A 25,028-nucleotide genomic window follows, 5' to 3' on the forward strand; every position below is an offset into this window, starting at 1 on the left:
ACCTTGAAATACCAAAACCATGAAGGGGTTTCACTTTGGCCTGTTGTCAGGCCCTCCCTTCAGCAGTTCACGAAGGCCGTTATAGGAAGATACCATATGAGGAGAGAAAATGCCCATGTGGCTCTGGGCAGCAGGAAACAATGGAGCATGCCCTTCTTCATTGCCAGTAGTCATACGTCTGGTTGCGAACATAATCCGTGCGGGAGGCATGTTCGCAACCCGCAGCATTCGCAGCCTGAAGCGCCGCGTGATGCGATTTGGCGCTTCTGCGCATGCGCGAGCACCGAAACCCAGAAGTAACCCATTCCGGTACTTCCAGGTTTGGCACGGTCCACAACCTGAAAACGCGCAGCCCGCAGCATTCGTAACCCAAGGTATGACTGTATTACATAGACATTCGAGCTTGGTTTATCCAGCCCATCCTATATAAGTTCCCTAGGCATTCAGAACAACACTACATCTCCCTATTACTACAGGACAAAAGCCCAGAAGTCACATATTTAGTCTCCAGATTTTGCGCTGCCATGGTAGATATTTGTCGAAGAATGGTCCATGTTACAAATCAGTCCTAAACTGAAAGCCCATATTGTTAGATCCGCACTTCTGAAGCCCCACCCCATACAGCTGTTTTTAACTGATCTCTTTTAATTTTTCTTATCAGTTTTACTCATCCATTACCTATGCTTAATCAAGTTTTCTATGTATATGTTTTAATCTATGTTTGGTTCTTGCTCCCATTTATTTAATAATTATCCGCTTAGAGATACTGTTATGCTATCTATTTAGATGTTTTGCTTATGCTGGTCTGTGACCGTAATAAAGTAATTCATTCATTCTTGTGGCACCTTAAAGAGGTTATATGTATAGGCTAATATTGTTAGCCTATACATTTCTACTCAGAGGTAATTCCCATTTAATCCAATGGGGTTTACTCCCAGATACTGTAAATGGGTGTAGTCTAGCAGATTATTCTGGCATAAAATTTAGTGGAGTAGAGTCTATTTCACCAGAAAAATTAAAAATTAATGAGCAGATAATTATGTATGCTTAGAAAATACTCCATAAATGTTATCAGACCAGGGGGGCAAATGCAACCCTCCAACCCTCTTCCCCAGCCCCCCCCCCAAGATTCTCCCCATGCCACATCCTTTTCCCAGCCATATCCCTCACAGACTTAGCTTTGCACTTTCCTTGAGTGCTTTTGTTGGGCAGTGGCATGTTCTTGAATTCTGATGGTACCTCAAGTGTGTCTGGATGGTGGATAGAGAGCGATGGGGGTGGAAAGCATCCTGCTGTATTTAAAAAGGGTAAAAATAACATGTATTACTCCATACACTCGTCTCTGACCCTGCCCACCATTGGCATATGCCCCCACTCCCAAAAGGGAAGGTGACCCTCGGAAAGTTTCCCCAACCCAGACCTATACTGTATAAACCTAATAATTTAGGCTTTGTGCCATCTTTCAATGTCTCTTCTGTTGCAGATATGGCCAATGCAAAGTGGTTGAAACAGTTGGGAGGATTGTCTATACTTTACGTTGGCTTTGTGACATTACCATATAGCCACTCAGAATAGGCAATGTCACAAAGCCGATTCAAAATTAACCTGGAGCTTCCTGCCCTCATGGCAGCATCATGTTCATGACTCAATCTTCAGTCTTCTGGAACCATATTACTGTGGAAAATTACACACACTCACAAAAGTTATGCCAAAGCATTGGAACAGGAAAACCATCAGCCATGGACTAGCAGTAACCAAGCCACACTTTTGCCGTGAAAATATCTACACATGAACATTCAGTGCAGCTATAGTTATCAATATGTCATGGAATCAGGGCCACATACCGAAAGGGTTTCAAAGCAGGTGCATGAGTAAGAATTGTGATGGAAATATATTTGGTGAAATAAGGAAATCACTCAGATTATCATTTTAGGCCTGCCACTTTAAGAGTCTCTTTGGAATAGCAGAATACAACTAATGACCAGTTTTTGTCCAGCTTCATGGAAGAGGCCAAGACCATATCCATACCATGCATTTAAAGCAGTATCATACTGTAAAAGTAGAGATGGCTTTCCCCAAATAATCATGGGAACTGTGGTTTGTTAAGGCTGCTGATAGTTCTTAGGAGACTCCTACTGCACCGTACCTATTATTTATAATGGAACAAGTAAACATAATTCTTGAACACCCAGTTTACAAATCTGAGCAAATGAAGAGCAGAAATTCTACATGATGAACTCTGCTTGGGTCACAAAGTTGGGCTTGTTTTTAAATTGACCCAGGTGAATGGTTTACTCCAAAGCCAACATGGCTATACAATTTTAGTGCAAAACATTTTACCCTGACCTGGACTGTTGGACCTCCTGAAGCACTGTGCAGTTTAGTAGACATGAATCCTGATTATTAGGGTTTGAACCTTGCTTCCTGGGTCATCCTAGTCAAACTCTCAGGCCAGTCCACCTCAAAAGTTTGTTGTGAAGATAACATGGAGTTATATGCATAACATCTTAAGCTCCTGGGTAGGATGGGTATAAATGTGGGAAGCAAATAATGAATGTTCTGAAAGGTGTGTTCCAGAATCCCTTGCAAAAGAAGTCAGGAGTTGCCTGGGTACTTTAATGGCCTCCCTAAAATACTGCTACACTTTTGATTTCCCCTTTTTTAAACAAATTGTCATCAGATTAATACAAATTTAGAACAATATTAAAAACTGACACACACACACCCTTTCCTTCTATTTGTATTTGGAGCAGCAATGGAGGGAGGGAGATATTGCTGCTCTAAACTACACTGGTACCTCTGGATGCAAACGGGATCCATTCTAGAACCCCGTTCGCATCCAGAGCAGAACGCAACCCGCGTCTGCGCGGGTCACAATTCGCCGCTTCTGCACATGTGCGTGACGTCACTTTGAGTGCCTGCACATGCATGAGCGGCAAAACCCAGAAGTAACGTGTTCCGTTACTTCCGGGTCGCTGCAGAGCGTAACCTGAAAACGCTCAACCTGAAGCAACTTTAACCCAGGGTATGACTGTACCTGAGATGCTTGCACAAGCCAGCACTGCCTAATTTTGTATCTTCTTTGGAGAACACATTACTGTATTAATACTACAGTATTAGGTATCTGTTCCAGAATGCATGAAAAGGGCATTCAAGTATATCACTTTTTAGACCTGGAGTACATAACAAACCCAAAGATTCTTTTACCACAGAATACCAAAGCTTAATCCACACAGCAGGTAGCCATTTACTGGTGCAGCTTTCACATGAGTTGACAGATTACTGTATTTGCATTTTGTTGACTTTTAAGGTGTTAACCGCCCAGAAGGTACGATTAACTGGACTATAAAGTATATTGTTCCTGGCCACGTCAATCCCTGTTATTTTTACTTTTTTGTTTGTCTTTACGATCAAGCGGTGTATAAAAATTTTAAGAAATAAAACAAACGTAGGAAGTTCCATAGCTGAAACCCGGGAAAAGACCGCACGGGGGGGGGGGGTAAAATAATAACCCTCCAATACTGAGCTTGAGGGGACCGTTAGTATTGACGCTGTGTTAGGCAGTGCCCTATTCCTTCCCGCCTAATCATCATCATCATCATCCCGACGCCCCTCTTTGTACAAAAAGAAACATTTGCGGCTGGTGGACAACCAAAATCTTAACGTCTCCCTTCACCAACAACACTGGGAGGGGGAGGGGGAGGGGAAAGCACGCGTCATTTTCTCCTCTCCGCCAATCTCGCGGCGCTCTCCTGTTTAGTCCCGCCCACGCTGTTTTTTGACGTCTCTGACCGTTGGCGGCGTTGGTCGCGAGCGCTCGGCTGGTCGCCTCCTTCGAGTAGGAGGAGCCAAAATGGCGGCTAAGGTGAGTGGTTCCCCTCGTGCTTATCATCCTACCTTCTGCCCCCTCCCCTCCCCTGCCTCCCCTCCCAGGAAAGGCTTCATGAGGCGCCCTCATTTTGAGTGGGCAGCGCTTAAACAGCACAAATGACACACAGGGTGAGCTTTCCCTTCGTTTAAACTTTAAAGGACGCCTTAACTTTCTTGAATGCGGTCGTGGAGATGCGAGGGGCGCCTGAGCATGTGCAGAGCGCCCCCGCTTCCATGCCTCATAGCATGTATGGCCCAGCTTTCCTCCGCTCTCCAGGTAGCCTCAAGGTAGTGGGCACGGTTTCTTTCTTCCCCTCCCTCTGCCTTCCCCCCCACCCAATGTCATTTGAATCTCCACAAACAACCCTGTGAGATAGCTCAGGCTCTTAAGAGACAATATTTGGCCCAGTGAGGACCCTGGTCTCCTAGGGGCTGGTTTGACACCCAGCTTTTCCATGCCTGGGTGGCCAAGGACTGATGGGAGTTGTAGTCCAAATCATCTGGACACCTCCAGGTTGGGAAAGGCTGCAACCACCATGCTGCTCAGCTGGCGGAGCTCGGTGTGGCTTGGCAATGCATTGTTATTGTTATATTATTACTATGTTTTCTTTTGGTTGTTTAACAGTAACAGTCACAAAACTACATCCCACTACAGTGGAACCTCGGGTTGCGGATGTAATCCGTGACGGAGGCAACCTGCAGCATTCGTAACCTGAAGCACCACGTCTGCGCACGTGCGTGATGCGACTTGACACTTCTGTGCTTGCACGAAGTGCAATTTAGCGCTTCTGCACAAGCGGCGAAACCGAGAAGTAACCCTTTCCAGTACTTCCAGGTTTCCCACAACCTGAAAACACATAACCCAAAGCGTCTGTAACCCAAGGTACCACTGTACTCCCCACTTTGGCACAGCTGAAATGAATAGGACTTTGGGTAACCAGGAATGGATCCATGAACTGTCTGACTGTGTGGAACTCGTATTCAGTTATGACACTATATATATATATATATATATATATATATATATTTTCTGGGCTCGGAATTCTCTTATTCGATCAGGGTTCTGTCCTCTCCCCCATGCTTTTCAACATCTACATGCAGCCGCTGGGACAGATCATCAGGAGGTTTGGGCTGGGTGTTCATCAGTATGCGGATGATACCCAGCTCTACCTCTCTTTTAAATCAGAACCAGTGAAGGCGGTGAAGGTCCTGTGTGAGTGTCTGGAGGCGGTTGGAGGATGGATGGCGGCTAACAGATTGAGGTTGAATCCTGACAAGACAGAAGTACTGTTTTTGGGGGACAGGAGGCGGGCAGGTGTGGAGGATTCCCTGGTCCTGAATGGGGTAACTGTGCCCCTGAAGGACCAGGTGCGCAGCCTGGGAGTCGTTTTGGACTCACAGCTGTCCATGGAAGCACAGGTCAAATCTGTGTCCAGGGCAGCTGTTTACCAGCTCCATCTGGTACGTAGGCTGAGACCCTATCTGCCTGCGGACTGTCTCGCCAGAGTGGTGCATGCTCTGGTTATCTCCCGCTTGGACTACTGCAATGCACTCTGCGTGGGGCTACCTTTGAAGGTGACCATATAACACCGGTCTTGAAAGACCTACATTGGCTCCCAGTATGTTTCCGAGCACAATTCAAAGTGTTGGTGCTGACCTTTAAAGCCCTAAACGGCCTCGGTCCAGTATACCTGAAGGAGCGTCTCCACCCCCATCATTCTGCCCAGACGCTGAGGTCCAGCGCCGAGGGCCTTCTGGCGGTTCCCTCATTGCGAGAAGCAAAGCTACAGGGAACCAGGCAGAGGGCCTTCTCAGTAGTGGCGCCCGCCCTGTGGAACGCCCTTCCAGCAGATGTCAAAGTGATAAACAACTACTTGACATTCAGAAGACATCTTAAGGCAGCCCTGTTCAGGGAAGTTTTTAACGTGTGATATTTTACTGTATTTTTGGTTTTTATGTAAGCCGCCCAGAGTGGCTGGGGAGGCCCAGCCAGATGGGCGGGGTATAAATAATAAATTATTATTATTATTATTATTATTATTATTATTATTATTATTATCTCTCTTGCATCTGGCTCTGGCTGGTGGATTTATCGGCTCTAGCAAGCAAAGCAGATCCCATTCTGCCTGCCTTTGCTCTTAAAAAGTCCCAACTCCGAAAAAGAAAAGTCCCAACTCTGCTTCTTTCCTACTGCTGCAGCTTCAGCGAGGAAATCTTAAGTGCTCTCAGGTTCTTATAAAGCTGCTGTTAAGTTTCAGGCATACTCCTGAAAACAAAAGCGTGTCTGAGCAGGTGCAGAGTGCTGCCTCCTGTGTCCACTCTGTTCTGTCGCTTTCCTTCTACTCCCTAGTGGGAAAATGTGTAGCAATTCTTAGAACTGCTGGACATTAAAGACTAGTTAAGATGAGGAAAGTATCTGAACATATGTGGTTCCATCTCCATCTTGTTCTTCTGAATAACTGCTGAATAACATACAAATCTTGAAATTGAGTGATGATCTGTGATCAGACTTTTCAAATAGAGAAAAAAGCTTCAAACCCAGGTCTTAAATTATTGGGGATCATGCTAAAAGTTAAATGTTTTCATCACATTTATAATATTGTATGCACCTTAAAACATCTTAAGATTACACCCAAACCTAAAAGTACAAACAACTTTTAGGTACTTCTATAAGCCCTCTTGTGTTTGGATGGTGTCATTTTTTGCTATATGGGATCCACAATCAAAGAATGAGTTTGCTATTAGCATATAGCAAGACTGGATCTATTCCTCCCCAAAAGGATGGGTAAATGGGTATGTCCTCCAAGATCCCCAGTGATTTGGCAATTTAAGATGAAAAATAATAATCTTAATGTAATTCCCACTGTAGTGCTGTGGAGTTTCCTCTGTGGGACTGGAAGGGCTGCCAGCTTTCCAAAAAATGTGTGCCTCTGGTTCAGCATACCTTGCAAAGGCACCTCTTGTCTCTCGAGCGCCACATAATGCACTTGTAAGGAACTGATCTTTGAGTGGCAGCTCCTCACATTCTGGAGCTCCCTGCCCATTGCCAGCAGGCAGGCACTTTCATTGAACACTTTTTGGTGCCTACAAAAAACTTTTTGTTTAGTCAAACTTGCTCTTACTCATTTTGCATTTTTATAAACCTTTTAACAATTATTTTAATGTATATTTTATATTATTTGTAAAGGTTTTGCTTACAGTTAAGTGGTATGAAAATTTTGTTAAGCAAATAAATCAGAGCTTTCCAAACTGTGTGTCGTGACATGTTCATGTATCAGCTGCAGTGTGTAGGTGTGTCATGCAAATGCAGCTCGCTCTCCTGCCGGGGCTGGAAAAGGGTTAGTTTAACCTCCGGTTTGCTAGTAAAACTAAATTACTGTGTTTCAAAATGATGCATGTCTAAAAAATGTGTCACTAACATGAAAAGTTGGGAAAGCTCTGAAATAAAAATAGTGTGGGGCATGAAGGTCATAGTGTTCAGGAAACAGGAAGGTGCACTTCTTCCTGATTCCCGAGCCCTGAAACATTATTTCAATGGTACAACCCCAGGGGGAGAAGAGGCTCTCTTTGCAAGGTAAGTGAGGGTTTTCAATCCCCAGCACACTTCTTGGGTCCTCTCCTCACAGCCCAGCGATGGAAGCAAAGTTCTCCTGCTCCACTGCTAATCAGCGGAAGAGCTGTGTGGGGCAATGCTATCTGCCTGTGTGAGTGAATGAATGTGTGAGCCTCCCTTTGTGTATACAGTGGTACCTCAGGGCCTCCTGCTGCCGCCGTGCCGCCAAAGCACAATTTCTGTTCTCATCCTGAAGCAAAGTTCTTAACCTGAAGCATTATTTCTGGGTTAGCAGAGCCTGTAACCTGAAGCGTATGTAACCTGAAGCGTATGTAACCCGAGGTACCACTGTACAGTGGTACCTCGGGTTACAGACACTTCAGGTTACAGACTCTGCTAACCCAGAAATAGTACCTCAGATTAAGAACTTTGCTTCAGGATGAGAACAAAAATCACACAGCGGCAGCGGGACACCCCATTAGCTAAAGTGGTGCTTCAGGTGAAGAACAGTTTCAGGTTAAGAACGGACATCCAGAACAAATTAAGTTCTTAACCCGAGGTACCACTGTATGTGGCATGTGTATTGGCCATTTAGGCCAAGCCCATAGATGGCATGCTGCCATCAGAGGGTTGACAAAACTTCAATGAGCTCCTCAAGCAAAAAAAAAAAAAAAAAAAAGGCTAGCCACCCTGTAGTTAAATGTTGCTCCAGTTTGAGCCCTCCGAAATGCAGCTAAAACAAAGTCATCCCCTGAGGCAGGATCTGGCTGAGCCTTGCCATTTTAATAGTTCTTTTCTGAATAAATCTTTCTTTTCAATAAACTGATTCAAAATAATTACTGGGCAGTGAAGTGATGTACAGTATCATTTTGTTAGTCTTTGCACAGTTGACTTCAGTAGACCTTCCAAAGCAGAGCAATTAGTGTCATTCAAGAATTGAGCTAATTCCAAAAGTCACAGCACAGTTCCTAGCCCTTTAAGTAGAGTGGAATGTGTGTTATAATACATACAGCTTTGTTTAACAGTTTGAATTTTAAAAAACCCAAAACACTCCCACACAGTCTGCCCACTGAGTGCTGCTGTTTCCAAACATGTTTGTCATGTGACAAAATAGACATTTGAGCAATTTTGACACAACAGTGCACAAGAGCATAACTATTTTTTATTCTACAGCCACCTGAGGAAATGGCAGTGTGTGAAACATCTATTCCTCTCCCAGAGCTTCAGTTTCCAGAGTTCCCTGGGAAGAGGGATTGATTTTAAACTGCTCTGGGCATTGTCACCCTGTGAGGAGAATAGGGGTTTCCTAATGATTCTCAGCACCCATAGCAAACTACAGTTCCTGCAATTCTTTAGACTCATTAGATGACCTTGTTGAGGACTGGAATAACCGGCTCTTGGCAGCCATTGATGAGATCGCGCCTAAGCGCCCTCTGCAACCCCGTCGAAACCAGGCCCCTTGGTTTACTGAGGAGCTCCGGAAAATGAAGCGGGATCTCAGACGGCTAGAGCGAGTATGGCGACGGACTCGTGACGGAGCCTCAAGAACATCTTATAGGACGCTTATGAAAGCCTATGAGACGGCTATGAAAGCTGCTAAGAAATCTTACTTTGCAGCTTCCATTGCATCCGCTAGCTCTCGCCCGGCACAACTTTTTAGAATAATTAGATCAATAACGTCCTTAGGAGGACAACCAAATTTAAACACAAATTCGACCCACAGCTGTGAGGCATTCGCGAGCTTTTTTGCGGAGAAAGTCCTGTTGCTCCGCTGTGACCTCCCTGCCAATTTAGATACAGTGACTGAACTGGAGGCCCCTCGACTGACTTCAGGTCCAGTGTTGGACCATTTCGATCGAATACTCCCTGCTGATGTGGATTGATTCCTCCAAGTTAGTAGGCCTACCACCTGCCTCCTTGATCCGTGCCCGTCTTGGCTGATTAGGGAGTGTCCAGATGTTGCGCGGACCCCCCTGGTTGAAATTATCAATTTGTCCCTTGACACGGGGACATTCCCAGGGGAACTGAAGGAAGCAGTGGTATGTCTACTCTTAAAGAAAACTTCATTAGATCCCTTAGACCTATCCAATTACCGCCCAGTTTCAAATCTTCCATATCTGGGTAAGGTAATTGAAAGAGCGGTTGCTGATCAGCTTGGTAGGTTTCTGGAGGAAACATCGGCTTTAGATCCATTTCAGTCTGGTTTCCGTCCTGGTTTTGGGACCGAGACGGCTCTGGTTGCCCTAACAGACGATCTCCGTAGACAGCTGGATTGAGGCGGGTCAGGACTGGTGATCCTTTTAGATTTGTTAGCAGCCTTTGACATGGTTGATCATGATCTTCTGGACCACCGCCTCGCAGACGTGGGGATACAGGGCATAGCCCATAACTGGCTGTGCTCTTTTATCTCTGGTCAGGGACAGAGGGTGGCACTAGGGAGGGAAATGTCGTCGCGCCACTCCTTGGTGTGTGGAGTGCCACAGGGCGCAATCCTCTCCCCAATGCTTTTTAACATCTTTATGCGCCCCCTTGCCCAGATTATCCAGAGCTTTGGGCTGGGCTGTCACCAATATGCTGATGACACTCAGCTCTATCTGCTGATGATGGCCACACCGACTCGGCCCCAAACACACTGACCAGATGCTTGGAAGCTGTGGCTGGATGGTTTCGTGGGAGCCGATTGAAACTAAATCCTTCAAAGACAGAGGTCCTATGGCTGGGTCGGGATGGCATGGGGATGAGGGACCAACTCCCTTCTCTTGCGGGGGCCCAATTAGTGCCATTGCCTTCTGTTAAGAGTTTGGGTGTAATCCTTGATGCCTCCCTTTCCATGGTGGCGCAGGTTACAGCACCAGCCAAGGCGACATTTTTCCACCTTCGCCGCATCAAGCAGTTGGTCCCTTACCTTTCCCGCCCCAACCTGGCCACAGTGATCCATGCGACGGTCATCTCCAGGCTTGACTACTGTAATTCGCTCTACGCGGGGCTGCCCTTGAAGCTGTCCCAGAAATTCCAGTGGGTGCAGAATGCTGCAGCGAGACTCCTCACGGGGTCCCTGCCATGGGAGCATATTCACCCAGTGCTTTTCAAGCTGCACTGGCTCCTGGTGGAGTACAGGATCAGATTTAAGGTGCTGCTTTTGACCTTTAAAGCCCTTCACGGCCTAGGACCCTCGTACCTACGGGACCGCCTCTCCCGGTATGCCCCACGGAGAGCCTCATGGTCCATAAATAGCAACACCCTTGTGGTCCTGAGCCCTAAGGAAGTTAGATTGGCTTTGACCAGAGCCAGGGCCTTTTCAACTCTGGCTCCGGTCTGGTGGAACGCTCTGCCTCACGAGACCAGGGCCCTGCAGGATCTGATTTCTTTCCGCAGGGCCTGTAAGACAGAGTTGTTCTGCCTGGCCTTTGGCTTGGAGCCAATTTGATTCCCTCCCTCTCTTTCTTTTTTCTTTTCCTTCTCCTTCTGCGATGAGGCTACATTTTAATATTTTAATGTTTCAGTATTTTAATGTATTTTTTAATTTTGTTTTTAAGTTGTAATCATTTAACTTGTTTTTATTATTGCTTGTAAGCCGCTCTGAGCCCAGCCTTGACTGGGGAGGGCGGGGTATAAATAAAAATTATTATTATTATTATTATTATTATTATTAATTCTTTGGGGGAAGCCATGGCTGTTCAAGTGGCATCATAGTGTTTTAAACGTATGATGCAGATGTGGCTTTTATCCTGCCACAACTCTTTCATACATGTGGCTTTGGAAGATACAAGTTAAGTTGCAGAGTGGGTATCTGGGCAGAGAGTACTTTCACATGCTTTCTGTCCTTCATCCCTTAAGTACTTACTTCATTATTCGGCTCTCCCAAGAAACATAAAATGTGAACTTATTTCCTCTAGCTATAAATTGCATATTCGAGTTGCAGCCACTCTTATGCACCTTAACATCAAAAGAGCAGAGAAATCTCCTATCTTGCAGGCCAATTCTGGATACAGGGATACATTTTTATCACACTTGGTATTTAAATGACTAGATAAAATTTGGCTGAGAGCATTTTATCACTTTATAAGTCAGATTCTGAACGTTTACCACATTTATCACACATGCGCCTTCTCCTGAGTTAATCATTTCATTCTGCTGTATTCTTCCTAATACTCTTTCTATGCTCCTGCTTATTAATGTTCAGTGACTTCAAAGTGTGAGAGTTAATTGCTCTTAGAGGATGGGCAATACTCCCCCCTTTTCTGCATGCTTAAAAAAAAAATCACACAGTTGACAGTCCTGGTATAATTTCAGAATGCCATTTTATTTTGTGCTTTTCCATCAAATATCTAATTTTTGCATTTTTCTTTCCCCCCTGTGCTTCATTTGTCTGCCCCTCTGTCTATTCCTGCAACACGGTCAGTTTGCTTCATTGTCTGTTTCTTTTTCTGCTGTAGCTAGCTTGATACTTTACATCCCAAAGGAGGAGCATTTGTCCCTCCAGATGTTGCCAGACTACAACTCTTATCATCTCATGTTTCAATCCTTTTTAATATTTTATTTTTAAATTGTTGTAGCCTACCTGGGCCTCAACATGGAGAAATCAAATAAATAATAATGTTGATATGTGGAAAAGATCACCAGAAATGCATTCTGTTGGGAGATTTTAATCCACAAATTAGTTAAACTTGGTGTCCTTAGATTCAACTATTGGCTCCATTCCTCAATGGCTGTATTTGCATATCACTGTAAACTATGGTTAATGGTTTGACAAACAAATTTCATTGTGAAGCCAGGTATTGGTTGCTGCCTTGCCAATTATGGTTTGAGTGAAACAAACCACAATTCTCAGTTCATGCATAACACTAAGTCAGAGATTTTGGCTTGTTGATCACACATGGAAAAAATGAAAGTGCATGTGATATCAACATTATTGGTAAGTCATTAGCAGTGGTTTGCGATGATGTCTGAAATGGGCTAGTGTGGGAATTAATAAATACAACACAGTAATAAAACCTTCATTAAAATCCAGTACAGCTTCCTTAAGTTGTAACGTGACTATGGGGCTTATCAAGCATTAACTCATGATAAAAAATGCAGTAAAAATGGTTTGTTATGCTAATTCACCTCCACTGGCATTTTATCCTTAAAGAGGTGAGAGCATAAGACATTTCCTGGTAGGAATGAAATTGATTATTAGAGGGGAAGAGGAGATGCAGCACTTGGAGGAAGTAGTTTCCAGAGATGCAACATAATAGGGAATGGATAGCATATTGCAGAGAGAAGGTAACTGACACAAGCAGCATACATACTATCCATTTAAAGTACATAACGTCCCTGAAAGAATCCTAGAGACTAGTTTATTAAGTGTGCTAGTAATTGCAGCTCTGAGAAGTAAACTACAGTTCCCAGGATTCTTTGTGTTAAGCCATGTGCGTTAAATGTATGGTGTGTGCACATATTAATTTGTAGAATTCACTGCTACAATAAAATGTGGTGGCTGTTGGCTTAGAAGGCTTTCCAATGACAATTTCATAGGCTATCATTTCCATTCAGTATATATTGAGTAGCAGTAAGTACTATTAGAGGGACATGGGTGGTGCTGTGGGTTAAACCACAGAGCCTAGGACTTGCCGATCAAAAGGTCAGCGGCTTGAATCCCCGTGCGTGGGTGAGCTCCCGTTGCTCGGTTCCTCCTGCCAACCTAGCAATTCGAAAGCACGTCAAAGTGCAAGTGGATAAATAGGTGGGAAGGTAAATGGCGTTTATGTGCGTTGCTCTGGTTCGCCAGAAGTGGCTTAGTCATGCTGGCCACATGACCCGGAAGCTGTACGCCGGCTCCCTCAGCCAGTAAAGCGAGATGAGCGTTGCAACCCCAGAGTTGGCCACGACTGGACCTAATGGTCAGGGGTCCCTTTAAGTACTATTGCAGAGCAACACTGGATGAAAGTTCCTGTTTTCTTGCCCAGCTGCTTAACTCTCTGGAAGCAGTTGGTAGGGCATAAGGGTTCAGGCAGGGTCATGGGTTCAGGCCCCACACTGGGCAAAATATTCCTGCATTGCAGGGGGTTGGACTAAATCAGGGGTCAGCAAACTTTTTCAGCAGTCCACTGTTTTTCAGACCTTGTGGGGGGCGGACTATATTTGAAGGGAAAAAATGAACGAATTCCTATGCCCCACAAATAACCCATAGATGCATTTTAAATAAAAGCACACATTATACTCATGTAAAAACACCAGGCATGCCCCACAAATAACCCAGAGATGCATTTTAAATAAAAGCACACATTATACTCATGTAAAAACACCAGGCAGGCCCCACAAATAACCCAGAGATGCATTTTATATAAAAGGACACATTATACTCATGTAAAAACACCAGGCAGGCCCCACAAATAACCCAGAGATGCATTTTAAATAAAAGGACACATTCTACTCATTCCCGGACCGTCTACTGATTCCCGGACTGTCCACAGGCCAGATTTAGAAGATGATTGGGCCGGATCTGGCCCCCGTGCCTTAGTTTGCCTATCCATGGACTAGGCTAGATGATCCTTGTGGTCCCTTCCAACTCTACATTTCTGTGATCAGGCTTCACAGATTGTTGGTCTAATTGAACAATGCTCTTCCACTCTTTTCCATGTTTTTTTGTCTTCTTGAGGTCTCAAAATTTTGACCTTTTTAATGAATATATATTTTAAAACGTTCTTGCTATATTCTGTAAACGCCATTTGGGCATTAGAGAGCAGACTTCTGTGTAGCGTCCTCATTCATGCCTATACCTTTAAGGCAGTTTTGCTCCCACTAAACGTTGTTAAAATATGAACATAGGAAGCTGTCTGAAATTGAGTGAGGCCTTGGGGGTCCATCTAGTTCAGCATTGTCTACACTGATTGCAGTGGTTCTCTAGGCTTTCTTTCTCAGCCCTGCGTTTAAGACATCAGGGATTGAACCTGTGACCATCTGCATACAAGACAGATGAGATGTGTCCCTTCCTTCATCTTGGGAGATATTTTAGGTATTTTTTAATTCTAAGGATTTCTACAGTGATCCTGCATTTTACCAGCACTTTATTGCAGCAGACCACGCATAATGCATCTTCAGTGTACACATGGTGCTTCACAGTGACAAATATTTTTTAAAATGTGAGTCCCTGCACCAAGAAGCTTAGGACCACATCACAAGTAATATTCCTGAAAAGCGTATTTTAAGGAAACAGTTCAATGAATTATAGTAAGCAACTTCCTTGGTACCCAAAAATGATTAGTTTGAACAACCTGAACATTTGCAATTTGGAAACCTTTTCTACACCTACCACCCCCCCCCCTTGCAGTGAGAATGTTCATGTTTCTTAAAATGCTTTTGTATACATTTTTTTCAATTCTGTATTTTCCTATCTCAGATGTATGAAAAACAATAATTTATTGTGCCTATACTCTTTAGCAGACTTAGCTGGTTAATGGATATTGTTGTTGAACTTGGTCTGAATATTGATGAACATGTGCATTTATTCATTCATTCATTCATTTGCTATTCAGCGATTAAGCTTCTTTCTTGCTTTCTTTTGGCCTCTACCCACCCCCTGCCCCCAGATAGCAAAATGGGTGGCTTTTCCTACAGCCTTGGCAGGTGCATCTATTGTACATGCTGCATCTGAAGAGGAACCAGAATCTCGTCGCATGAAGGCACGTCAGGTAGGATTAGTATGACCTCTTTAAAAATTGAATGAGCAGAAGCACCTAGGTGCAGTGAAGGCTTTCTTCTGAATTTTGTTTCACAAGAAACAGAACTATATAATAGAATGCAACAAGTGATATAGTAAAATAATAATAATAATGTTGTGATGATGATGATTCTCGATGCTGCATCACTTACCATTGCAGATGATCCAAAAATGGAGGACTGAAAAGATAAGCTAATGCAAATATGTGATATAATACATAATATAATTTAAAGCTGAAGAGAAGCATTCCTTCTATAGTTTCAATGTTCATTTGTTGAGAACTGTTTCTTATGTAGCCAAGGTAGTACCGCTCACACAAGAAGGGGATACCCTCAAGTTTTGGAGAGCCCAAAAGTTTGCATTTTAAAACAACCTGGGAGAGGGAGAGCCCAATAAGGACTGAGTGTGTGCTTGGTGTCTACAGAATGCTAAGTGATAGGGAGGGTATGGAACACCAGGGGCAGACGCTATGCAGTGCAGCAGCTGGAATATTGAACAGCAGCACTCCACAGTGCAACATTTTGTTGCAAGTCCCACTTGGAAGACTGAATCACATTTGTACTTAAATTTACTGTGGCTTTTGTATTAATGCACAGGGGGGGTTTGGGGGGGGGAAGAGATTTTGTTTGCTTTCATCTTTGCTTTATTTATGCTTGATTGTTATCAATCTAGGTATGATGAACTTAAGCAGAGGACAGTATACTGCAGCAACAAGCTCCACTGCCATCTCTTGACCTCAACACATTCATCATATCTTGTGTACAGAGCCTACATATATACACTCTAACGTCTCCTGCACTCTGTACGTTAGGTACACAGTGCATAGAGACCAGCATGAGGGCCTGCTACTGTGCTCCAGCTCCCTACTCTACATATTCTTTGTGTAGGGCTAAAGAAGATTATGTTCTTGATTTCCACCCCACTTGGAGGCTTAAAACTTAGGACAACTGCTGCTGACATATGGTTCAAAGCACAGCAGTCACATTGGACAAGGTGTTCTGTGCGACTCGGAAGTGTTCATACAAGAGTGAGCCTTCCCATCTGCACCATGAAGCTGGTGGTAATCTGCACCACCATTTGCACTGATCAAGGGTGATGGAGATAGCACTAGGCCAAGGGTATCCAATGTGGTGCCTTCCAGGTATTGTTGGACTAAAACTTGCTTCACAGCCACTGGCCATGCTGGCTGGGGCTGATGGGAGTTGGCATCTGACAATATCGGGGGGGGGGGGCACACTGGCTACACCCGCAGTAGACCAGTGGTTCTCAAACTGTGTTCTGAGGGATCTTTAGGTTCGTCAATGAGAAAGTTGGTAATGGCTGGCAAGCTTCACTGAAAAACTGCTTGTCTGCCACTACCAATTTCTCCTGCAGATGCAGTGGGGTTTTGGATGCATTTGAAAGACAACTCTTGGTTCATTCAAGTTAGGTGCTAGCTCAGCTGATCATAGAACCCCAGAACACAACCCTGAACCCTGTGCTGCATACAGGTATTATGTGGTAGAGATGTTTATAGCTCAGTGACAGAGTATCTGCTTTCTGTGCAAAAGGTCCCAGGTTCAGTCCCCATCATTTCCAAGTAGGGCTGGGAGAGACCCTATCTGAAACTCTGAAAGGCCATTTCCAGTCAATGTAGACAATACTGAGCTAGATGGACCACTTTCTATGTTCCTAGATGTGCTGGGGACCTCAACAGCCATATTGAAATGGAAGGAATTCTCTGAAAGTAGAATCCACTGCATTAGATGACTTAAGCTCAGATCCCTGTGTGTGTGTGTCATTTCCCTGATCATCCATATGCATGGCAAAATGTCGGGGTCAACTTACTGGCACTTAATGACCATACATGCCTACTTACACACAGAAGTCTTTGGATCTACCCTTTTATCCAGTAGATGTTAGTATCCAAAGTAGTTGTGGATGTAAAACAACTCTTCTATTCATGCAAGTCTTGTACTACACAGGCAAATTTTGCTGGATTGAGGCCATGGATAAAATAATCCCATTCCAAGTATGTGGATTGCCCCTCCCTTTTCATGGTTTTCCCAAGACAAGCTTTGTTATAACTCCTATCCCCCCATTTCCTTCCAGCTTCCTATTTATAATGCACCACCTCTTAATTCAAGATACGTTGATGAAAAGCCTGGCCGCTTGCAAAGTAGGATTTCATCAGTAAGAAACACAACAAGTTACTATGTCAATGGGTGCAAGGTAAGAATATTACTTAATTTAATAGATCAAGAATTCTCATACATGTCTTGCCATAAGTGAGCAATTGGATAAATTGGAGTCAGCATGGAATAAGATTTCTATGAATTAGTTCAGTTCAGGATTTCCAGTGCATTTTGAGTTCAGAGTTCTTAGTCAAACCCTTAAGAAGAGAAGTAACATATTCAAACACTCTTAAAAAACCTTCTGCCTAGGAAGTTATCCTTTTGGTAGAAGAAAGGTTAGGAGTAAAAATGATGTTCCTGCTTTAGGTTTGCTTTGTGTTATCTGGACCAACCTTTTTATGCCCACCAGTCAGTAATTTCTCTTTATTTTTGTGGTGTTTCAAAGCTTGGAGCGTAGTGACCTCTTGTGGTGTAAATTCAAAATAAATTTTCAGTGCCAAGTTTTGTTCACTGCAAAATAAATTGAAATGTATCATTGTGAAACACACAATATCTTTCCCACAATATCTTTCCCACTGTAATGTCCCAAACTCTATTCCTTATTTGTTCCTGCAATATGTTATTTCAGCTGAAATAAATAACAGATGGTAGGGGAGGGAAAACTGAAGGGAAGATGAAGGTAGAGCATTGGGGAGGAGTTTTCCAAAACATTTTGCCTCTTGTTGAAATCAATGAGAGGGCAGTAAATGTAATTTCTCCTTCTTGACACATTCCCAACATGCCATCAGAATGCTTCCTCTTTGGCCTCTCTGAGGTTGGAGAGGAATCAGCTGCAGACCTTTCTGCAACCACAGGCAAAAGGCTTCCAACTACGGATCTTCCTTTCTGAGAGCAGACCTCTCTCTGTTTTCAGTCTGATGAAACTTTGGCCCCTAAGATGTCCTCCCAGAGACTATAGGAGTGCAGAGTTAGGATCTACTACATATTTTAGAAAGTTGCACTATGCATTTGGATACCTCTTAAGATATCTTACCTAAGTTTTGTGTGCTAGTTCCTAAGATCAAGGAGCAGTTTTTCATTTATGTTTGGATACAGTTGAATGCCATTTTAAATCAAGATTGTGGACTGAAACTTTTAAAAAAGATTTTATGGTTTCTTGGAATTCCTGAGCACCAGGTAGAAGGCAGCTTGTCCTAAATAAAGAAATATAATACATAGGATGTCCACCTAAAAATTGGTGCTGATGCATAAGAATGTTTACATCTTCTGGTGGTGCTAGAAAATATGATGTATCAAAAAGGCTAAATCAGAAAACCTCAAACACCTTATAAATGTAGCTTGTGCTATGCCAGTGGATTAATGCAATGAAATAACAATTTCCTGTTATGTTTGTCTATCAGTAGTTATGATGGAAGGCAAGTGGGATGTGTGTTTGTATTTTATTTTGTTTGTATTTATATCCCATCTGTTTGTCTGATAACAGGCAACTGAGACAGCTGACAACATGGGGAAATTAATGCACAATAAAATAATAGGATGTTAATCTTAACAGCAGATGGTTCAGAAAGGCTAAGTTTATTTATTATTTGTGGCCTGGATCCAAAGCACCATGTGACTAGTTTTGCATGCCCAAGTGTGTTTGGATATATGATTCACAAAAAGCAAACCCCCTCCCCCAAAAAAGGTATGGCAGACTTCTTCCAAAAGAGAAGTTTCATAAGCACCTTGTGTGGGGGGCTGCTCTTCAAAGGGGACATGTTCAAAATTCCACACACATATAAGGCCTTGGGCATACCTAATTAAAGTATATTCTTGGATCCCAGCCATTATTCAGTTTGGAGTATATGTGGGAGGGGGAGTGATTTTTACACAGCCTTGCTCCCTCTGACATTGAATGAGTTGTTGTTGGTAATGCAATGTGTACCACAGTGTAAATTAATAAAGCTGCCTTTTGTTTTTCTCTAGCTGAATAACTTTCCTATGTAAAGAGATCAAAAGTTTCATATTGAATATATTGTACACTGCACATGCTATAGCAGAGTCACCATGTGACACCCACAAAGGCCTTCCCCGGAACCCATGAGGGTCCCTGCTCCTCTGCTTTATGAAATTAGGCTTGAAGTATTATTTTGTAGCCAATAGAAAAGGTTGTGGGGGTATTTGGTTGTGGGGTGTGTGTCATTGATAGTTTATCAGACTTACAAATGTGGCCACGGATCCAAAAACGTTTGCAACCCTTGCTAGAGTAATATTTTGCTATTGCTACAGTAATATTTTGCAGCATTGGGTACAGGGCATTAATAAAATATGGCACTATTTGCCCCCTACTTGCATCATATATACTGGTTCCAAATCCACAGAAGCAGCAGCACAGTAGGAGTCTCCTCCGGCCCCACCAACAACGAAGTGATAGCTGTGACAAATTTGTCATTACCAGCTATTAGATTGTTGGGGAAAGTCATGGGCTCAATCCAACACTTGCTTTTCTCTTGCCCTGCCTAAGACGTTACGTTGTTATTGCTGATGTTGCTGGACTACAGCTCCCATCATCCTTGAGCATTCTAGATGGAGTTGGACACAGGTCTCCACCCCATTGTTGAGTGATTCAGGAACATTGCACTTAAATATGCCTCTTTTCCACCTCCTCCATGTTACACTTGCTGATCAGTTATACTAAATTCAAAGAGCTGAATTACAAAGTGGGAAAATTTCCAGTGTTTTGTCTTCAACTGTTTGTCAATGTGATTATTTGATAAATATTAGGAGTTTTTAAGACAGTTGCATAAATATCAGATGGGGAAAATTATATTTTACTTTGTTTGTGCAGGATGCTTATCTCTTTGTCAAAAATGGGATAATATCATCTGTACAGTTTGGAAAAGGTGAGTGAGTATGTGCAAAGCTTAAATCTTTCATTTCTTTGTTCTTGGCCATGCAAATTACAAACCTTAAAACGAGGCGACATTCTAGAATTTTGTATAAATATTTTATATTTTCTTATAAATATTTTGCCCCACTGTAAATACAGCACAGTTAACAAAGTCTGAATTTGTATGAAGTAATCATTTCTACATCCAATTACAAATAAATTATTATTTTTATTAATTCTTAGAAAATAATATTCAGGCTTAGCAAATCTTGCTTTTTTTTTTTTTTAAGATGCCTATGTTTACCTGAAGAATCCACCTCCAGAATTCCTTCCCAAAGTTGGTGTGATTACAGTTTCAGGACTGACTGGGCTAGTCCTTGCAAGAAAAGGTAAGGGATTACATGCTTATAAGTTACTGTTGTTATTATTATTAGTATTAATTTATTAATCACCTTCTGTACAAACATGTCATAACAATTCACATTAAAAACAGAAAAAAACAGTTTATAACTCATACACATAATCTCGCCTATTAAATTTAAAACAAAACTAAGAGAGTACAAAATACACACTTATGGCAAAGACCCATTAATCCAACTGGGAAAACATCCTAAAACAAAAAATAGTCTCCAGTTGTTTGCAGAAAGTGCAGATAGTGGGACACCTGTTGTATCTCAACAAGAATGCTATCAACAGAACAGGAGCCAGCCCAGGCAAGCTGTTTAATGAATGGGGAGAGGCACAAAATGTCTATCCCCCTCCATTAAATGTGTTTGTAGCAAGGTTTAACAGAGGGGTAGGGAGGCCCTTCACCTATGTCTTATACTGGGTTAGCAAGCTGCCCTGTGGCCTCCCCACCCCTGGTTAAACATTTTTGCAGTCAGGTTCAATAGAGGAAGGAGAGTGCTTTACAAAACAGTTTAGCAACTGGTGAGCAAGGAGAGGGAGCAGGTGGGTAAGATACAAAGGGAGGGAGGGTTAGTCATATGTTGGGGGAAGCCAGTTGATGAGGTGGAGTTGGTTAATGGAGGTGTGTGTGTGTGTGTGTGTGTGTGGCTTCCTTGCCACATTGGAATGTGGATCCTAATGCAGATGGTTACAAAGCTTACTGTCCTGTGCACCTACCCCACTGTAAGTTTAATACATCCAAGTAGAATCATGAGGATGCATGCAATGGAACACATAGTACAGCCTTATGCCTAGTAGTCTGTAACTGTATCCAGATTCAGATGCTTTTGCAGCCTCATTCCCATTAAGAACAGAAGAGATGGGCAGTGTTGATACAAGCTGAAGATAGTTCACTGGACTGAATACTTGTCTATATAAAAATATTGCTTATACATTGGAAGCCAGTGTGGAGCCTAGCCTTCTCAATATGATTGTTTTTGCTTAATGTTGCTTAAATCAGAGATGGGCAATCCATGGCCCTCTAGATGTTGCTGGGCTACACAACCTGTCATCTTTGGGATAGGACCTTGTCATCATTGGCCATGCTGGCTGGAACTGATGAGAGCTGTAATCCAATAGCATCTGCAGGGCTGCAGGTTCCTGGTCACTGCCTTATATGGTTGATTGATTGATTTTGCAGGATCTAGATTTAAGAAGATTTGCTATCCCTTTGGACTCTGCACATTGGGCATATCTGTTTGCTATCCAGCTCAGTCAGTAATTATTGCAAAGGTGAGTTCTACTAAATGGTGTATGAATGCTTTCCTTTTTATTGTTTTTATTGTTTATGCTTTCATTTTTATTGCCACTTGTTCATCACACTTTAGCATTTTAAACTGGAAAATTCTTTAAAGTTTAAAAGCACTAATAGATTGCTATCTATAATTGTGTTTGTTCTTTCTTTCACTGTTGGCTGCATCACAGTTCATTGGAGAAGTCTTGTTAGCCTTGCCTATGCTACAATATTTTTAAAACTGGTTGTTCAGTACAATAACATTTCTAATATTAAACTAGGTAATAGGTGGAAAGGCCTATGCTGCAAGCCAGAAAACCTATGAAGCAATAGGATCACTATGGACCAAAAAGTCCACTACGGAAGTTCTACTCACCCAGGATAAAGATACTCAGGTAGGTTCTTTTCCAAAATCTACCCTTTAGCAGCATGGGCTAGTTATCTTTCTTTGATCTACATTGTGTTTGAAACACATGCATAAAAACAATAGTGTTGCAGATATTCAGCATCATTATTTTTCAGCCTTTGAACTTCCAAACGTGCAACAGATTTTTATATACTATATATAGTAGACTGGTTTGGAGACTGACAGATACTCTGCACATGTTAAGAGACATATTTTTGCTATTATTTGTGTGTATTTTTAAATATTTTTTATTAAATTAAAAATAGTTATACAAAATTCTGCAAAATATAGAGTGTTATCAAACAGTATCTGGTGGCAATTATACATTGACCACATAAAATTATGGATCACTGTCAAACAAAAATAAGACATGAAGTAAAACCAAAATAAATAAACCATGGGCATATGAATGGATGGAAGGTAGTGACTAGAAATATTTATAGCATAGACATAATGGTTAAACAAGACAGGGTTATGAAACATGGACCCTATTACACCAATGGAAAGTATTTTAATGGGCCCAATGACTATCAGCCATATTCATTTGTAAGCCAAGGAGGATCCTCAGCCAATTTGCTATTATTTTCTTATTTATGCACTGCTATCCATGTGCATGACATTTTACATAGTAATATTAAGCAAAAGACAAGCCACCAATCTGTGGGGGAAAGACTGTAGCACAGTCTCTGCGTTGAGAAGGTCCAGAATTGAATCCCTGGCATCTCCAGGGCTGGAAAAGACTCCTATCTGAAACCTTGTAGAGAAGTACTTGCCAGCCTGGTGTCTTCCAGATGCTTTGCACCAGAGCTGGGGCTGGGGAAGTGGGCAGCAGAGGGCACCAGATTGCTAAAAGCTAGTGTAGGCAATACTGGGTGATGGATCATTGATTTGACTCTAGTATAAGGCAACTTCCTATGTTACAAGGAGTGTTCTGCCTAAATTTAGATTTGGCAATATCAGGCTAATTTTACAATTTAGTCATTATTTCAACAGCAGCAAGTACGTGGAGCAGTTCCAGGAACAGACCATATTGTCTCAGAAGCTCGGAAGATAGCCCTTGAATCAGAAGAAAAGGTGAAATCATCACAAATGCAATTTCATGCAGAGAAGACACTTCCGCAGACAGATTCTGTTCCTTTGATAGCTGAAGCGAAACCGCCAAGTGTGAGATCAGGTATGAATAACCAGGAACTGTCCTGAAGATCTTAAGTGACAAGACAGTGCCAAACACACACACACACTAACACCTTTTTATACTTAACAGATGTGATGAAGGCAACAAAGTTTAAACCAGACCCCAGCCTCATGGACCATGGCCAGTCCAGCCCAGAAGATGTGGATATGTACAGTACCAGAAGCTAACAGAGCACAAACTCCCAAAAATGTTGGATTACAATAATGATGGGACATTAAAATTGGGAAAGTTGTGATCTATATGGTGGTATTTGATCAGGTAATTCTTTAACCTGATCTTTAACTGCACAGCCAGTTCACTCACCCTTCCTTTCCACTTATCATTTTTTTCCCTATTACTTATTGCTACAAGTGTTCTTTTAATTTTTGGAAATCACGAGACAGCCAAAGGGTTTCAGATGAGATTGTCATTGTCAAGCTGGCTATTAATGTAAATCACTTGGAGAAACAGATTTCTGTGCCACTCCTGCACAGATAATGAAGTGATAATGAAAGAGAAATATTTAAACTTCTTTTCCTTGGGCTTATCTTTAGTCCAAGAGATGTGGCTGCTCAACACTGTAGCACTTTGCTAATATGCTGGCCTTTAAAAACTTGCTGTCATTCAGAGGAAAAGGGGGAAACATATTGATAATTATAGTTTATGGATATATATAATTAAAAATGCATTTCCCAAACTGCTTGCTATGGAGGTGTTTTGGTAGCTTCATACAGGACATGAATTTTCATCTGCTTTCTACAGTCCTTGTGTAGTGGCGAAGCGGGAATTTGCATATAAACCCAGCAGATGATACTGAGGCTATGTTCGCAGTTGTGAACGCAGGTATCTTCCTATTTCTCCACTTCCAGCCTCTGGGGCTGATTAGTCCTGTCAGGTTTCCACTTTGGCCAAGTCACACCCATCTATTCTATTCCTGATACAAAATCGGATGAAGTTGCGCCTGAACCAAAAAGAGAGCCAGCCAAAAAAGGCATACAGGATTAAACAACAGGGTGAGCACATTCTGAAAAACATTTGTTTTTCATACTAAAACTGAAGTGAGCGCACAATCCTTTCACACACAATGCCACTCCTGGTTAGCTTTCTGCAATGCAACAGCCTAACTTGGGGTGTCATTTTGTCATTGCTATAGTTAAAATAGTTGCTGAAACTCTAGCTGATCTACTGAAAAGTCACTCTGGGGTCTACTAGTAGATACTGATCTACTTTCTGCCACCCCCTGCTTTATGTGGGTACTGGGACGTTGCCTTGGTTCTCCAGTATTGGTGATATAGCAACAAGCCATGTGACACAAATGTCATGATACTGCTTTGGGTAAGGGTAGGAAAAGTGCAAGACCACAGGAACATAGGAAGCTGAGTAAGACAATATGGTCTCTCTGGTTCAGATTGTGTACTCTGGTTGGCAAAAGCTATCCAGGTTTCAGACAAGTGTGTTTTCCCAGCCCTACCCAGAAAAACTGGTGATTGAATCTCTGGCTGTATGCAAAGCCTGTGGTTTTAATGGTAATACCTAAAATAGGTACAAGTTTTTAAAGTGTATCATGCATTCTCTAGTTGTAACCTTTATAAACAGACAAGACACTGGAAATCGGGGGACTGAGGCTGAGAGAGAATGGTTTGTCTAAGGCAGCCTTTC

The 25,028-nt window shown here is 42.5% G+C and overlaps 1 protein-coding gene across 3 annotated transcripts; it reads left to right on the top strand.

The window, feature by feature from the left end:
* The first annotated feature begins 3,754 nt into the window (after window positions 1-3,754).
* Window positions 3,755-24,066, top strand: APOOL (apolipoprotein O like). 3 transcript variants are annotated; one of them, XM_079961764.1, is made up of 9 exons: window positions 3,755-3,865; window positions 14,995-15,096; window positions 17,217-17,336; window positions 20,067-20,121; window positions 20,399-20,497; window positions 21,697-21,788; window positions 22,071-22,184; window positions 23,189-23,369; window positions 23,460-24,066. In XM_079961764.1, exons 1-9 carry the CDS (start codon window positions 3,854-3,856, stop codon window positions 23,555-23,557), a joined length of 873 nt encoding a protein of 290 aa, XP_079817890.1. In that variant the 5' UTR covers window positions 3,755-3,853; the 3' UTR covers window positions 23,558-24,066. The 3 variants fall into 3 exon arrangements, with proteins under 3 accessions (XP_079817890.1, XP_079817892.1, XP_079817891.1); XM_079961766.1 differs by having other exon boundaries at window positions 23,192-23,369; XM_079961765.1 differs by lacking the exon at window positions 3,755-3,865 and adding an exon at window positions 3,884-3,999.
* Window positions 24,067-25,028: the final 962 nt, after the last annotated feature.

The sequence above is a fragment of the Podarcis cretensis genome (genome assembly GCF_951804945.1).
Source record: "Podarcis cretensis genome assembly, chromosome: Z".
Taxonomy (NCBI): Eukaryota; Metazoa; Chordata; class Lepidosauria; order Squamata; family Lacertidae; genus Podarcis; species Podarcis cretensis.